The sequence below is a fragment of the Cavia porcellus genome, unplaced genomic scaffold (genome assembly GCF_034190915.1).
Source record: "Cavia porcellus strain 051 isolate PalLab524CR breed Dunkin Hartley unplaced genomic scaffold, mCavPor4.1 scaffold_15, whole genome shotgun sequence".
Taxonomy (NCBI): domain Eukaryota; kingdom Metazoa; phylum Chordata; class Mammalia; order Rodentia; family Caviidae; genus Cavia; species Cavia porcellus.
This window is the reverse complement of record NW_026947498.1, coordinates 10999333-11014366: the sequence shown is the minus strand read 5'-3', so window position 1 is coordinate 11014366 and position 15034 is coordinate 10999333. Positions and strand designations below refer to the sequence as shown.

The 15034-nt window shown below is 60.9% G+C and overlaps 1 protein-coding gene across 1 annotated transcript in view; it reads right to left on the bottom strand.

Annotated features, from left to right (window-relative positions):
* Positions 1-11591, bottom strand: part of Col18a1 (collagen type XVIII alpha 1 chain) — a 68795-nt gene extending 57204 nt beyond the window's left edge. The window contains exons 1-2 of the mRNA XM_013145004.2: positions 11417-11591; positions 11170-11252 (exon numbers count right to left, since the gene is read on the bottom strand). Coding sequence (XP_013000458.2) covers positions 11170-11252; positions 11417-11427 — 94 coding nt within the window. The 5' untranslated portion in view covers positions 11428-11591. The remainder of the gene's footprint in view (positions 1-11169; positions 11253-11416) is intronic.
* Between the last annotated feature and the right edge of the window lie 3443 nt (positions 11592-15034).

Sequence of the window (15034 nt, the reverse complement as noted above, 5' to 3'; positions counted from 1 at the left end):
TGGGAGGAGGAAAGGGCATCACCTGACACCATGTGGCAATCTTCACTCACCCTGCCATGGCATCTTGGGGTGCCAACCCCGAGCAGGAGACCCATGGGCCAGTGAGTGCAGATACCACCCCCCCCAATACTGCCTCTCTTGTCCCCACAGCAGAGGTACAGGAGAGCCACAGAGGCCCACAGCAACTGAACCCAGGGCTAGCCATGTCCTCAAAGCCACACACAGCCCTTGGCTGGGCTCTTCCTAGAAGCACCCAGGCACTGCGGAGTTCCGCCCACATTCTGGGGCATCCACCAGGGAGGCTCCTCCTCCTGGAGGGTTACAGCTTCAAAGCTGCTGCGGCCCCAGGTGAGCCCTCAGGGTGAGGCCCAGTGAGCATCCCAGATCCTCCCCACACCCAGGGCCTTGCAGAACTGAAGAAGGAGCCGCTAGCTTCCCTGAGAGGCAGCAGGGCCAGGGTGAAAGGGCACTGTCCTCCCCCCAGCCTCCTCTGCTGGAACCCAGAGCTACCTTGGACCAACCTCACCAGGCCAATGTTGCTCGGCACAGTGCTGCAGGAGTCGTGTCACAGCCTACATTAGGATGACAGACCTGATGTCCTAGGACTCACAGACACCCAGGCACAGCAGCAAGGGTTCACATACTGCCCTTCTAGGTTTTCCTCCAAGCTGAAGAGATCAGCATAGCCAGAGGCAGAGTCCACATGTAGCCACCGGCAGAGTCCCACCCCGCACAGGGCCAGGCTCCACCACCCACCTGGGGACTTGCCCTGCACCAGCCAGGCTCCACAGTGCTGTTCAGCTCTCAGCTGAAACTCAGCGCAATCCTGACCACAGTGATGCTGAGCCCCAGCATCCTGTAACTCACTGCCAGGTTAAAAATCAAACCAAAATTCGAACTGAGTCTCAGCCCCTTGTTTCTGCCCGGAAAGTGCCCAAGCTCAGGTCCAATGTGCAGAACGGTGGTCTCTGGGTCATCTGGGGCCATCAGACACCATGGCCCTGGTTACCTAGGGGCTGCCCCAGGTACCACCCAAGTTACCATACCTGGACGCTTGTCCCTCCCCAGGTTCACCAAGCAGCTGGCCAAGCAGGGCTGGGCACAGCAGCTGCCCAGTGAGTGCAGTCTTGCTCCCCGCCTGCTGTCTGTCTGCCAGCATGGTGGCCCTGTCCCACAAGGAGGACAGCTGAGGTGTCCCTTAAGCCAGAGACCCCCATCCCCAGGCCAACACCAGACCCTCTCTCGCAGGCATAGCTCCTCCAGGCCTGGCAGCTGCCCACCTGGCTGGGTCCTTGCACGCTGTGGGTGACCCAGCTCCGCAGGGCCCCACTCTGTGCCTTGAAGGCCAGGTAGAGCTGCCCCACCCTCCCATGCTAAAATCCCAGATCAAAGCACCCAACACAGGCATCCCCAGCTGGGGGGACAGGGTGCTCGGCCACAGCACAGATCTCCAGCAGAGTCAGCCCCATGCTGGCCAGGATGGGCTCCTCCCAGGAACACACAGCACCCATCACGTGTGCACAGTGCATCACTGGCAGCTGCGATGGACGGGGACTTGCCAGCCTTGCTGGTTAATGTTTGACAAGCGTCAAGTTAGGAATTCGGTACCCAACACAGGGGTCACCCTGTGGCCAGGAGTCCAGGGAGCTCAGGCGAGGGCACAGAAGGCCACACTGCAGCAAGCTCAGGTGGCCATGGCTTGCACAGCAGAGTGATGATGGAAACTTGACGGGACCTGAGGACGAGGAAGGTGAGGACATGGGGCCACATGTCAGCCTCCTGCAGCACAGCCCTGTGCAGATGGCCGGGCAGCTGGACACCCTGCCCCTCCCTGTCCCCACTGGTGTGGCCAACGTGGGAGGTGTGGACAGCTGGAGTCTCTCTCAGCTCGGGGTACCCAAGGCAGATGAAGAGGCACCCAAACTGTCCCCCCGACAGCAGGCAGGAAACCACAGCCAGGCTGCCCCCACGCATGGCTGCTTTCTCTGGAATCCCTGGGTCACAACCCGCACAGCAGCCTGGTGGGGAGTGGCCCTCTCCAGGGGGCTTCCCCACCCACACTCCCCACACTCCAAAGGTTCTAAGGAGCCAGGGGGAGGGGGGTGTCCTCTCAGCTGGGCCCCAGGGAATGCCACCCCCGGCTCATGACCCTGTTGCTGGGATACGGTGGGAGAACTGAGATGGCTGGATTAGTGTCTAGACATGGGACCTCTCCGCACCGCTCTGCTGCTCTGCCTATGACTGGAACCTGAATCTGGCGTTGTGATCTGAGAGCAGGGATTAAGGAGGAGTCGTCTCAGGGTGTCTCAGGGCCTTGCAGCGAGCTTCCTCAGGCAGGGCCACCACCTGCACAAGACACCACGAGCCCAGCTGCCCATGGCATGGAGGGGCCGTCATCTGAGGGACGGGAACCTTAGGTCTTCAGGTAGCCACAGAGAAGCCCTCAGGCACTGCCTCCCAGCCCCTGGCGCCGAAATGCTGTGCTGCCCACAGTGCTACCCGCTGCTGGGCATAGGCCTCAGGCCGGGCCCAGCTTGCAAACACTGGCAGGGCCCTGGAGCAGTGGGATGGCAATGTCCCCACTAGGTGAGCAAGACCACGGCACCAGAGCAGAGCCAGGGCCCAAGTGCACTCTCCACCCTTGGTGATGCGATGCCTCCTGCACCCACTGTCATCTTCCTCCGAAGCCGACTCCTGATGAAAGGATCTGGCAGCTCCCTCTGAGTCAGGCCCCAGGGCCCAGTGCACGAGCAGAACCAGCTGCAGCCATGACGTGGGGAAGCAGAGACTCAGCCAAGCAGGACGCATCCCCTCGGGACAGGGTTGGGGGCAACGCCAGGCTGCCAGAGATTCAGGGTTCTGAATGTGATGTGTGTGCATTTTAAAGAGTAAACTTGTTTAAAACTCACAAAAATTTTATAATGTCACACACAGTTAAAGACCTCTGCAATGGGGCAGAAGCTGGGGTAGACTTAGGAGCCCCCAGCGGGGGACCAGGAATGCACCCGAGGTGGCAGAGAGCTCCCAGCCCAGAGGTCCCTGCTGCTCCCCTCCCATCCACTCCTTTCCGGCAGCACCATGGAAGGAACACGGGCCTTTGCACATTCCCAGCCTCTTTCCACTTGTTATTTGGAGACCGGTCTCCCCACTATACTGTCCCAGCTCGGCTCAAAACTGGTACGAGGTCAAGGTCAGGTCAAGGGCCAGCAGGGACACAGATGCCCAGGCCCACAGCAATCTGGTTCGTGCTGCCAGGGGCCACAGCTGCAGACACCAATGAGCCAATCACCTTGCACAGGAGCCCCGTCCGTCCACACCTGGTTCCCGAGGGCACTGCCAGCGCAGTTTCATGGCTCCCTGGCTGACTCCCGAGCGGCTCTCCAGCGGCCATCATGAGACTCTGAAAGAGGCCCAGGCCAGGTGGTGGCCCCATGGAAGGGGCCGTGGTGGGCAGAGCTGGAAGAAGACGTTGGGATGGCCATGGAGGATGGTGCAGCTTTGGGGAAAGAAGCACAATGGCCCAGACAAGCTGGGGCCAACGGGCATCTCTCCAAGATCCAGCCCCACAGCCAGAGCAGGCGGACAGCTGGGCACAGCCCCAATGGGGCCTAGAGCCAGGTGAGAGCCAGGAGGGAGGCATAGGCAGCAGGTGAGCAGTGGGGACGTGGGGCAAGGACCCTGAGCCAGCACCAAGGGATCCTGGGGGACCCCAGGCCCCAGGCATCGAACAGGAAGAGAAGGATGTCCTCACTGACCACAAGCCCACTGCAGGGCTAGAGTGGTGAGCAGAGGGCAAAGGTCGAGCCAGATGCTCTGAATAGCTGAAGGCCAGGAGAGATAAGCACATGAAAGGCTGCGCTATCAGTGGAGCAGAGGCGGAAGCTGCTGAGATCTGGTGTTTGTCCAGGGTCAGGGATGAGCCGCCACACCGTCTCCAGACGCAGGCTGCAGCTCACAGCTCTGCGACTGGCTGAGTTGAGTCTGTGATTCAAAAGTGCAGCCCTGGCGCCTCAGGGAAACCCAGGGGAGGACGGGCAGGGCAGGAGCGCTGGGCCTGCATGCCACTCTGTTTTGCTTTGGGTTTTTGTGTTTGTTTTTTGAGACAGTCTTCCCACATAGTTCAGGCTATGTTTGAGCTTACAGCAATCCTCCTGCCTCAGCCTCCAGAGTTTGGGATCACAGGCTGAGTTCTGACCTAAGGCCGGTCTTCTTGAATCTGAGCACAGGGAGCTCCAGGGCCCAGCACATCTCAGCCACATTGGGTCCCCACTTGCCATGGTACAAGCTCTGACAGCTCTGGAGCTGGCCCAAGGCCTCTCACAGACACCTGAGGGGGATGAAGACACAGACAGAGGCCGGTGAGAGCCCCCTCCTGGGGCAGCTGTTCATACTCCTCTGCCCACTCGAGCATTGGCCAGGGTGTGGAGCCAGGCCAGCCGCTTGACCAGCACAGAAGCCCATGCCATCTTGGGGATCCCATCCCCATGCTTGGAATGGGTGAATGCACACACTGGCCAGCCAGGCCCTGCCCAGGAGTGATGGCCAACTCTGTGAGAGCCCAGCTACATGGCGCTCCAGGGTGCCTGACCTGGAAGGCCCAGGGGAGCACCGAGTATCAACAGGCGGAGGCGGGCAGTGCTCGGGGACTGAGGCTGGCAGATGCCCCATGCTCCGGGTCGTGCGCCTCCTGTTCCACACCAGGGCCAACAGGTCTCTGAGGACTCGGAGGGGTGCGTAGCTGCTCTGGAGCAGGCCCGGAAGGCTCAGCCTCCCGCCAGGTGTCTTGATAACGGCATCCCAGCAGCCTGGCGTTGTCCGAGCAAGGCCTAGAATCCAGCAAGGGCTCTTTCCCCAGGGCTCTCACCCTCCCTGAGCAGTACTGAAGAGCTGTCCTGGGGCCGACACACCCTCAGCCCAGTTCCCCCACCGCTCTGAGGCCTGGGTCTGTACAGCGGGGTCCAGAGCTGGTCCCATCCTGGCATCCACTTCCCTTCCTTCTCCTGATGAAAGCCACTGTTTCTGCTCTGCTCCAGCATCTCCACATTCCAGCAGCACAGCCTCCTCCTCGCTTCACCTGTCCCCAGCCCTGTGTGACCCTGGCCAGGACCCTGTGGTCACATGGACACCTGAGACCCAGGGTCATCTCCGTGGCCCAAGATCCCAGCCCACTGAGTCCTGCTGGCCAGGCGCAGACATCTCAGGCCATGACCTGTCCACAGTGCACACAGGAGGACAGCCCAGGAGTTGCTGGTCCTGTGCTCAACTTTGGGCCTCGCATCTCTCCCTGCAGGCAATGGATCCCCTCCATCCAAGGAAGATAGAGTCAGGGTGGGAGGTCTGCTGCCTCCCTGTCCACGCCTGCTTTCCTGAGGATCTTACAATGTGCATTTTTGCATGATGGTCCCAGCAGCCCAGCCTCCCCTCCAAGTGCAGAGGAACTGGCCAGAGCCACTCCTAACGGGTGATCCCTGGAGACAGGGCTGAGGGTCATGACTCAGAGCACATGGGGCCAGGACCACACTGCCCTCCAGGAGCACAAAGAGGAACCCCCAGCAAGAGGGTCCAGCAGCAAGGCAGGGAGTTCAGGCAGAGTGAGCGGGACCTCCAGAGCCGCAGTACCATGCTGAGGCCACACAGTGAACACAGGGGCTCCTGGCACCCCCACCAGAAGTTGGCACCGTGCTGCAGGGGACAGACAGCAGGGCTCAGGCCAGCTGCACAGCTCTCAGCTGTCCCTTTGGGGCCAGGTCCAGATCCAGTTCTGCACCCACAGAGGCAACATGATGGGGACGCATACTGGGTACCTCTGCCCACACTGCCACGGCCTTGGGGATCCTCACCCACAGCGTACCAGAGCTGCAGGGGGCAGGCTGAGGCTCACAGGGGCTGTCTGCATACTGAGCCAGGGCCACCTCAGGGATGCCTCAGAGGCCACACACTCCAGAGAGCAGCTCTGCCCCCAGAAATACTGGCCCCCAACAAGAGGTGAATGATAGCACAAAGAGCTGGTGAAACCCGACATCCAAGATGACACTGTGGACGACACACAGAAAGGCAGGAGGAAGGTCCTGACCGGGACACATGTCAGCAGCTGGGGGCTGGGGAACTGAGACCCTCCAACTCCGATGTTCCCCTCCAGGGACAGACACCCATGCCGTAGGCTCAGAAGCAACACTTCCTGCCCTACATCAGTAGGACTCCCGCGACCAGGGTGCCCGACCCAGGGGCCAAGGGCCAGTGCACATGCATGCCGCCTGCCTGGAGGCCTCCCTGTCCAGAGCCGGCACGGCCGGCGCGTGGCACAGCTCTGCCTGGGCCCCCGATAAGGACCGTGAGAACAGTGCTGGAGGGAGCCGGCTGGCCGGGCGCTCTGCCTGCACCAAGATAACACAGCCGGCTCCACACAGCTGCGCCCTGGCCCTACACTGTGGTCATCTGGAAATCCAGGATCTGCTTCCTGTATCGAGGGTGGCAGCAGCCCCTTGCACACAGAAAGCCAGGTTTAGAGGCGCACACCTGTAATGCTAGCACTCCAAGAGGCTGAGACAGGAGGATCACAAGTTCCAGGCCAGCCTGGGCAGCTTAACAAGACCTCAGCTCAAAGCAAAAAATAGAAAAGGTCTGGAATGTAGCTCAGTGTGAAAGCCCAGCATTCACCCCCAGTACTGAAAGTAAAATACAATAAAACAAAACAAAATAAAATAAAATTACATAAGAGAAGAGAAGTCCACAGCTGGGAAGTGAAGTCAGGTGCAGGTGACTGTCCCTCCCAGGCCTGGCCAGTAAAGGGAACAGGCGCTGGACTGTCCCCAGGGATGCTGCTGCCCCTGCCTTGGAAGAGGTCATGCAAGACCTACCAAGGTTGCCTGCCACCTAGGACACAGGGACCCAGGGGGTGGCAAGGTCCCCTCACAGGCCCCTTCCTCCCTGGGCCACTGGGAGTGGGTGCTTTACGCTCTGGGCCCCTTTCCTCCTCCCCATGCTGAAGCTGTCCAGCCACTCCACAAGGACCCCCAGAAACCTAGCTGCCCACCCAGCGAACAAGAAGGCAGGTGTCTTCATGCTCTCAGCCAGTGCATCTGTATGCTGGCAGCCTCAAGGTCAGCGCAAGGCAGTTCTTCCTGTCCCTTTCATGTCCCTGGGACAGGAGGGGCCACTGCAAGGCTCGGACTCCTCAGAGAGGTCGGGGCTCTCCTCTTCAGGGCTGCTGCTTACGGTCAGCACAAGTCACTGAGCAGAAAGAAGACACCTCTTCTGTCCCATCCCAGGAGTGGCCTATGCTGGCGGGGGGGTCAGAAGGGTCCCTCTGAGGAAGGCCATCTCAGATGATGGCTAAGCTTGGCTGCAGGACAGGGCCTGGCGTTTCTGACTGTGAATCCACTCAGCAAACCACTGGGAACAAGGGCTTCTAGCCATGGCATCCGGAGAGTTTAACCCCCAGCCCCCAGGCTCCCACCCCTGCCCGAGCCTGGGTTTTGGCCTAGTGTCCTTCCCAAGGGACACCCAGCTCTGTCCCCACCCACAGAGCCCGAGTCTTCTGAAATGGTGCCAAGTGCGTCACTGATTGCACACCAGGTGCCGGGCACCCGGCCCTCTCGCGCCTTGGCACAGGGCCCCCCACGCGCACACAGCATCCCAGGGGCCCGGCCCAGGAGTGACCTGTCTGCCAGTGTGGAATTCCAGGAAGATGCACAGGCTTGCGAGCAGATTCTGGGCTCCAGGGCTCTGGCTGCAGCAGCCATGACCATGCCAGGACTTGCCTGTGCGCAGGAGCTGGGACAGACACCCCTCCCGTGACTCAGCGCAGAACAGGGTGCTCCCCTGGCAGCCCTTCGCACAGCCCGGCCGGCACAGCTCTCAGATGCCCTGGGGTGGTCTTCCTGTTTCCCACCCTGGAAGCACAGGCTGTGCACGGAACAAAACCTACTGAACTCAGCAGCTGAGGCCTGCAGCAGACCCACCCCCACCCCCAGGATATGATGTGTAGCAGAGATGCATCCTAAGTGCACAACACAGAGAGACACACGCCATGGCAGCAGGACACAGAGCAGCACACGAAGAGCCAAGGGGTGAGCCCTGCCCCAGACTAGGGACAGAGACCAGTGCCAGAGACTAGCAACAGCCCTGGTAGCACTGAGGCAGGCAGCTGGGCACAGGGGTGCAGGCTGCCCCACCCTTTGCAGCTCCCTGTGGCCTCCGGCTATGTGATCTTGCATGCTGGCTCCTGAGACTGCTGGGAGGTGGGGTCCCTACTCCCTCAGGGAGGCCCCAGGACCCTACAAGCCAGAGGAGCTGACCAGGCACAGAGCTGCAGAGCCGGAAGCAGAGGGATACATCACAGAATGCTGTGCCCTGTCCTGAACTGGGTACAGAGGCCACCACAGCTACCGTGTGTGACATGCAGTGGTAATGTCTCAGAACACCAGGCTGCAGCCCCGCCTGGGAAGTGCCCCTGGGGCAAGGATCTCCACCACACATGCCGCACCAGGCCTGGAGGGGCTCTCCTGGCCTGGGCAGTGTGGGGCCTGACAAGCAGTCTTGGATAGCGAGTCAGGTTGCATGCCCTTCCCCTTCTGGGCCCTCAGTGGCCCACGAGCTGTCCCAAGGCAGTGGTGGCCCCTATACTGTGAAACAGCCAGACTGTACACCCTAAGGACCTCCAGGCCACCCAAATCTTCCCACAGTCTAGACAGAGACCGGCTAGGTGCTATGGTGAAGAGTAAACTTGTGCATGTGTGCATGTGTGTGCAACTGTGTAGAGGCATATGTGCAATCATATCTGCACTTGATTGTGTGTTTATACTGGTGGTACTAGTATGTACAAGTGTATGTGCACAGAAGTAACTGCATGTGTGTACCTGCATGCACAGGTGTGCAGGGTGTACCTGTATGCAAGTGATTACATGCACAGGTACATGACTGCGTATGCAGGTGTACATGACGGTGTACTGTGCGTATATATGTGTGGGATATGTACTTCTCTGTGGATACTGCATCAGTAGGGGAAGTTTGTGTGTAACTGTGGGGATGCATAACTGTGTGTGCACACATGAGCATGCACTTTTACATGTGTGTACTGCAGTGTGGGCAGGTGTATCCCCATGTTCAGGTGTCAGCATGTTTAGGGGAGCCATGAGGAGCCAGGCAGGCTCTTGGGTGCCCAGTGCTGCAGGGCACTGGCCAGGTCATTCCCCTCCTTCTAGGTTTCCCCCTCTCCCCCTCTCCCTTTCTCCTTTTAAAGTCAAACAAGAGTACCCTGAAAAACAAGTTTTGCTGAAATTCAAAACTATCTTTCGAAGTCCTTGCATCTGAATCCTAGAGACTCCCCCTGGGGTAGCCCAGGGAGGGAAGCCTGTGAGCTCTCAGAGCCTGAGCACTGTGGGGCACTGTGGGGCACCATGGACGTGGGATGCCACCAAGCCCATAGGGCAGGGACCCACCTCTTCGGTGCCCCTCACCTCCTGGCATTGCACAGGGAGGGTGGTCCAGGGCAGGTGCAGGCGGGCACCAGGGTGAGGAGAGCACAGAGGCCGGGACAGCAGGGTGAGAACCCCATCCCAGGCACACTGCACCTCCCACCAGACAGCCTCAATTCACCCCAGGGGCCCTCACCACAGACACGTGTGAGTCCAAGGGACTCCAGCAAGCCTGGGGCCACAGGGCCACCAGCAGCAGCAGCTCCACCTCACAGGGCCAGGAGCTGTGCTGCCCCCAGGTTTCAAAAGAGGGGGAAACCACACAGGGAACAATCCTCCAACACAAAAACAAAGCTTCCTCGGGTCAAAGGAGGCACAGACACAAGAAAGTGCGTGAGTCTGCTCAGAAAAAATGCAAGTCGGCCAACGAGACTCTGATCTTTGAGTCCTGCGGTCATTTTCACAGATTTCCAGAGCAAACCAAGCGACTGTTAAGGGAAGACTGCCCATCTCCCAGCACCCAAGGCGGCAGATACAAGGGTTTCAGGGCAGTGGTCTCCAGGAGGGGGCTGGGCCGCTGGGGTTGGGACAGGCAGCAGGGCCCTGCTGGGCAGCTTCCGGCTTTAACCGCCCAGGAGGAGCCACATTCCAAGGACCACTTCACAAGGCTTGCAGCTTTATGCGCGGTAACTTTCCCCCGAGTCTGCAGCAGCTGCGATTCCCAGGCCCAGGAGTTCATCTCACTCAGGACTCATGCGCTCCCCCGCAAAACCAAAATCCATCACCTTTATTTCCTGTCTCTGAGATAAGGAGGCTGCCAGAGGCGGCTGGCCCGCCCTTTCTTTGTCACCACCAGAACGGCAGCGAGGCTGGGGAGGGGTAAACTCCTCCACGTGCAGCCAGGAGGCTGGACAGAGGGGACAGCACCAGGGCCAGGACCGATGGCCTGGAACGACCCGGGTGGCACGATCGGCAGGAACCAGCCTGACCCGGAGCCAGCAGAGATCGTCCCGTGCCTTACCCCCCGCAGACAGCACACATAAAGGAAGAATTATCTGCGCCCAACCAACAGGTGTTTAGCTGCTGACCTGTTCACAAGGTAGTAACTTTTTAAAAGGCCCATTCTGCTGTTTAGCTGGTGACTAAGCCAGCCAGAAACAATGAAACAAGTTATTTCTCTCCAGCCCGATTTCCCTACTCCCTTCATGCTCCTCCCGGTTCCTGGTGGAGGAAGACGCGCAGGGGACGCGCAGGTGACGCTGTCCGGGAGGGAGGAGAGGACCCCGTTGGCTCATCCCGCATCCCAGCGCTTCAGTCCATGTTGCGCCTGCCGGTTGGACGGGGACCGTGGCCTGGCTCGGGACCCCCAGCACAGCACTGGGACTTCCACAATGAGCAGCGCGGGCAAAGGAGGCCAGGGTCACCGAGCAACGGACTCCACAGCGATGCGCCCGCAGGCCGCGCAACCCGACACCGGCGGGACCTGGCCGGGCTTCGCACACAAAGGCAGGAGCCGGCGTCAGAAGTCCGGAACTCGTGCCACGCGTAGCGGGCTCCTCGGGCCGGGCAGTGTCCGCGGTCGCTCAGAGACCCCGGAGGTGCGACCTGCCCGGCACAGCAGGGCACGAAGCCAGGGAGACGACACGGGCCGCACCGCGGCGATCGGGCCGGACTTCTGGACACGACCCCGCCAGCGCCCACACCGGCTCAGGGCAGCCACCCGCAATCCCGGCCCCGCGACCCGCCGTCTTACCTGGCTCCGCGGACGCCGCGCGGACCGAGAGCAGCAGGACCAGGGTGGTGAGCACGGCCAGGAGGCGGCGCGGCCGGGGCCACCTGCGGGGTACAGCAAGGTCAGATCGTCGCGCGCGCCCGCGTCCCAGTCCCGCGCAGCCGGACCCCGCACACGATTCCCGAAACCCTCGCTGCCTCAGGGTGCCTGGATCGCTGGGCCACAGATCCAGGACCCCCCGCGCCCACGCCCCGAGCCCCGCGCGCACCTCGTTGCCATCCCGCAGCCGACTCCGCACGGATGCTGCGCCTTGGACGCCGAGCGCCGCCTGCCCGCGCTCTGGGCGCCCCCGGGGGCGGGACGGGCGAGGGGGCGGGGCAAGGCCGGAGCCCGAGAGGCGGGGCCTGGGCGGGGCGCGACGGACAGACCGGGACGGGGGCCAGACCAAGAAACCTAGGGGCCTAGGGGCCAGGGCCCCACCCGCATCTGGGCTCAGGCGCCTTCTCCAGGGGCTGCGAAAAGCCGCGGGCTCAGGACCGCTCCCGAGACACGGGTCCGTCGCTCAGGGCCTACGAGCTCCTTCCTGCAGGGCCCGGCCGGGGTGGCAAAGATCCGCGACCCTCACTGCCACCGCAGGGCCAGGGTCGCTCCCTGCCTGCAGAGCACAGAGCTCCGCGCGAGAGGGAAGCGCCCGTCCCGGGCCCTCCCCGCGGCACCCTCAGCCTCAGGCTCCTGCCCTGCAGCCTCCAGATCCCCCACACCGGTCTCCCAACCCTGAGCACCCGGTCTGATTTCGTGCTGACCACCAGGCTGACCCCAGGTCCTCCCCGTGCGCCTGGCGTGCCTGCCCCCACCTCCGCACAGCCGGGCCTGAGGTGGATTCTGATCCCCTCGCATCATCCGCCCCGCGGCTGCAGCTTCAGAGGCCGTGTCCTGCCCAAAACCGGGCCTGCCCGGTCCTGCCCTTCCACCCGCCAGCGCCCGCGCCTTCTGCCCTGAGCCTGCGCCAGTTCAGGTGACTAGTGCACTCGGGTCTTCGTGGAGGGCAGGGGGCTCCTAGACAGAGACCTGCGGGCGCGACAGCGTGGAAATGCAGGCCGCCTACTCGGCCAGGAAGTGGGTCGGTGAGGATGGCAGGGTCCCTGCAGGTCGTAGGGGTCTGTGTGCGTCTTGAGGACTTTGCATCTGTGTGTTGTGCGTGCTGCGTTGGAGCTCGTGTTTCTGTGACCGTGCGCGGTGTGTGCAAGTGTGTGAGGTGTTCCCACACGTGTGTCGGGCCTGGCCTGGGTCCCCAGCTGCCCCTCTGCCCATCACGCAGCCCGCTTCCTGTGAGGAGTGACCAGAGAGGCCTAGCAGCCTGTATCCCTTCCCACCTTCCAGGCCTCACTTCCGCCCAGCAGCCTGAATGCTCAGCTACAGCTGGGAAGCAGCACCCACAGGCGGAGGTGCAGGCTGGAGCCTGTGTGCCACCCTGAGCACCCCTGGGACTGCGGCAGGCACCCAGGCCTGACCCTCCTCGCCCATCCCTGGCCTATGAACCTGTGCTCGAGGGCCCTGGGAGGACTGTGCAGGCCGTGGCCTAGGGAGGCTTTCCAGACACACCAAGGATTATTCTTCAAAGGGCCATTGAAGTGATAAAAGTGTTATCAGGAGCAGAGCAAAAAACAAAGTGTTGGGCCACGGATGGAGCGGGTTTGACCCCTGGTACCAAAAAAAGTGTTCTCCCAGGACCCCTGGACACCTGAGGTTGTCAGAAACACTGCATTTGTTTTTCTGTTTAGTTTCATCCCACAGATTCCACCTCTTTCCTCCATTAGTGATCTGTTTATTCACTAATGTGCACAAGTAAGATGAGCTCACTGTGGGGGAAAAGCACCCAGAAAATACAGGCCTGTGCCCCGAAAGAAGGCCCCAGGTCACACTCAGCAGCTCCCTGCCAGCATCTGCCTGCATCTCCATGGAGAGTAGGGCTCGGTCTACCGAGGGGACCATGTCCAGCACTGGCTTATCCACTGCATGGTCACTGAGGCCCCTCCAGGAAGGGCAGACCACACCAACTTGCCCCATAGACAGAGCAGTGCCCTTAGCATGGAGGGGTAGGATAGGGGGACTTCCAAGCACCGGTCTGGATGGCTGGGAGCAGGTGAGGCAGCAGACGCCATGGTGGGCTGGGGAGAAGCAGGCGGTAGGACAAAGAAGAGTGTCTAGGACCAAGGGTAATTTGAGCAAAGGCCCTGGGGTGGAACAGAGTTGTGAGCTTCCAAAACCATGGATTCCCTCAGGTTCAGGGCTGCACCACGGCAGCTGCCATGCTCGGGAGCAGGTGGGGCTGGGAGGCCTGGGTCTGGAGGTGTGAGAGACCATCAGCTGTCAGCCCATCAAGGCTGCAGAGGCCTCACAAGAGGCCACATGCCTGCGCCCTGTGCGGAGGTGGCAGCCACAGCAGTGCAGGGGCAGCAGCATGCGGGGTTTTCCATGTGTGCTGTACCCCAAAGGCCCCACCATAGTTGTGGGTGCTGTGCCTCACAGCCCCCATGTCCATGACTCACCTGGGTGGGGGCCTGAGGGCATCACTGCTGCCAGGGCTTTGTCTCGCTGTCTCCAAGGCAGTGACATGGAGGGAAACACTGCCCAGGCCACGCCTCCCCTTCCTGCCCACCTGGCAGCCGGCCACCCCAGCCACCAGGCCTTCCTTCCTGACATGGCTATCAGCTGCTCTTGGGGGTGACAGGGGCATCAGAGCTTGGGAGCATAGCTTTTCCCAAGCAGCACACATGGAGGACGACACACAGGGCCACTCACACAGTGCACACCTGCAACACAGCCACACATACCATAGTACACACACACACACACACACACACACACACACACACGAACAGATCTGGGTTTATCGGTGCCTCGGGTTGGTGGTGTGAGGCCCCCTACTGACACCTTCCCATCTGGTGCCTGGCCACCTCCCTGCCCTCAGCCCTCAGGCCCACCTGGACCCCCACCCCTCCCCGGCAGAAGTGGACCCCTTTCTCTGCCCTGTGACCGAGTTCTGTGCACCCCTGGAGGCAGGAAGTGAGGAGCTGCCCACGTACTTCCAACTGGAAGCTCGCACAGCTCAGGGCCCAGGGCAGCCTCAGACAGGGATACCGCACCTCTGCAACCTCCAGGTCCCAGCTTCGGGTTCACCTCCCTCAGCCCTGCACCCAGGCAGAGCATAGTCATAGCAAAGCTGGGCCAGAGCACATCCGTCCCACTGTGATGAGTCAGGTGTGGCCACCAAGCCCTGTTGTCCTTCCAGAAGCAGCCCTTAATCCTCCTCCACTGGGCTTTACCACCATGCACATGACAGGTAGCTGTCACCCTGGAAATACAGTGCTGTTCTGTAAAATTTGAAAACAACACATGAAATGGTGCTCACGGTTCTGCTTGTGTATTAAAAACTGGTGGTCAGCTTAACAGCAGCGGACCTGAATCAGTGCGGGTGCTGCTGAGTGCAGACGGCCCACCTGAGGATGCTGCCAGCATAAAAAGGAGACCAAAGAGCATCGTGGGTTTTCCTAAGCATTGTTGTTGTTTGGAGCTGTTGGTTCCTGGTGGGAGTTCGTCATGCTGACACCCCTGATATGAACTCAGCTGTTGTCATCAGAGAAGGGCTGGGATTCACTTTGAGAGAGCTCTGGTCCTTACTTTGAGCGTTGCTTCCTGGCTCTCGAGGGGGAGATGGTGCTGTTCAGTCTCCAAGAGAAGTTGTCAGCTGGCTTCCTGACTTGTACTCAGCTGCTCTCATCATCAGAGGAGCTCAGGATCTCTGTCACTGAAAATGGCTGTGGTGCTTTTCAGGGGAGCCCTGGTCCTTATTTTGAGCACTGCTTCTTAGCTCCAGTGTAGAACC